Genomic DNA, 1,119 nt, shown 5'->3' with positions numbered 1-1,119 from the left:
CCAAGAACTTCTTCTTTGCAGAGAAAGCTAAAAAAGAAGGGTTTATCCTCTGGTGCTCAGGCATTTGCTAGCGGGGACAGGGCCCTGCTCTCACCTGTACGCCAAGAAAGCCACCGGCCTCTGATGCCCGTGTTCGTCTGTCATCGACCCCACGCTGGGAGGTTCCACGATCACATCGTAGATAATTCCTGCGGGGAGGAAAGCAAACACCGCCTTTGACTCGCAGCAGAGARCTGTCCTGACACCGCGGGCCCGTAGGGGCTGGCCGAGGTCTGTGTTTCATAGAGCTTCGGACCCGGACACGGGGCCAGCAGGGGCTCTGTCACCGGGGACAGGGACCGAGGGAGTGCTGCTCTGTGAGCGGTGTGTCCCGTTCAGCCCGCCCGCCCCGCCGSTCCCGGCCTCACCTCCGGTGATGAGGAAATAGGACACGACCACCAGCGCGTACACGGTCATGGCCGAGGGCATGTGCACCCAGCTAGGCCGCTTCAGCTTGATGTTGGGGCATTCGAGCACGGCGAAGGGCAGGCGGAACAGCGTCTCCATGGCCGCGGTACSGACCCGGGGCGGCCGCGGCACCGCTGCTCCCTCCCGACCCTGCCCAGTCCCTCCCGCCGCGGCCGCGCTCCGCCGCCGACACGAAGGCGGAAACGGAAATGGGCTGCCGCGTCCTGGCAGAGAACAATTAATTACTTCTTTAAAAAGAAAAACAAACGAGGAACTAGAAATTTGTTGCCAGGCGTAAATGATAGAGGAAAAAATCACACTTTTTTTCTGCATAAAAACATCAAAACACCGCCTGTCCGGCGTCGGTGGGTGGATCCGTATTACTCACCTGCCAGGACCCAGCAGCCCTGACGTGTCGGTGCTGGGTGACGGCGCCGGGGCGGGGGCGTGGCCGGGGGGCGTGGCCAGGCGCGCGGGCCCCGCCCCGGGATAGGCAGCCACGTGGCCGCTCCGGCGGGTCCCGGTGCCACGGACACGCGTGTGCCCCGTGTGCCACCGGCGTGAGCCCCGTGTGCCCCTGGCGTGTGCCCCGTGTGTCACCGGCGTGTGCCCCGTGTGTCACCGGCGTGAGCCCCGTGTGCCACCGGCGTGTGCCCCGTGTGTCACCGGCGT

General features: G+C 64.4%; 1 protein-coding gene across 1 annotated transcript in view; it reads right to left on the bottom strand.

Annotated features, from left to right (window-relative positions):
* OSTC (oligosaccharyltransferase complex non-catalytic subunit) overlaps positions 1–640 on the bottom strand; it is a 4,067-nt gene extending 3,427 nt beyond the window's left edge. The window contains exons 1-2 of the mRNA XM_057370709.1: positions 408–640; positions 95–188 (exon numbers count right to left, since the gene is read on the bottom strand). Coding sequence (XP_057226692.1) covers positions 95–188; positions 408–546 — 233 coding nt within the window. The 5' untranslated portion in view covers positions 547–640. The remainder of the gene's footprint in view (positions 1–94; positions 189–407) is intronic.
* Between the last annotated feature and the right edge of the window lie 479 nt (positions 641–1,119).

This window comes from Malurus melanocephalus, unplaced genomic scaffold (assembly GCF_030028575.1).
Source record: "Malurus melanocephalus ecotype Western Australia unplaced genomic scaffold, MMel_1.1 scaffold_131, whole genome shotgun sequence".
Classification (NCBI taxonomy): Eukaryota; Metazoa; Chordata; class Aves; order Passeriformes; family Maluridae; genus Malurus; species Malurus melanocephalus.
The sequence above is the reverse complement of the archived record's forward strand: the minus strand, read 5'-3'. Positions and strand labels throughout refer to the sequence as shown.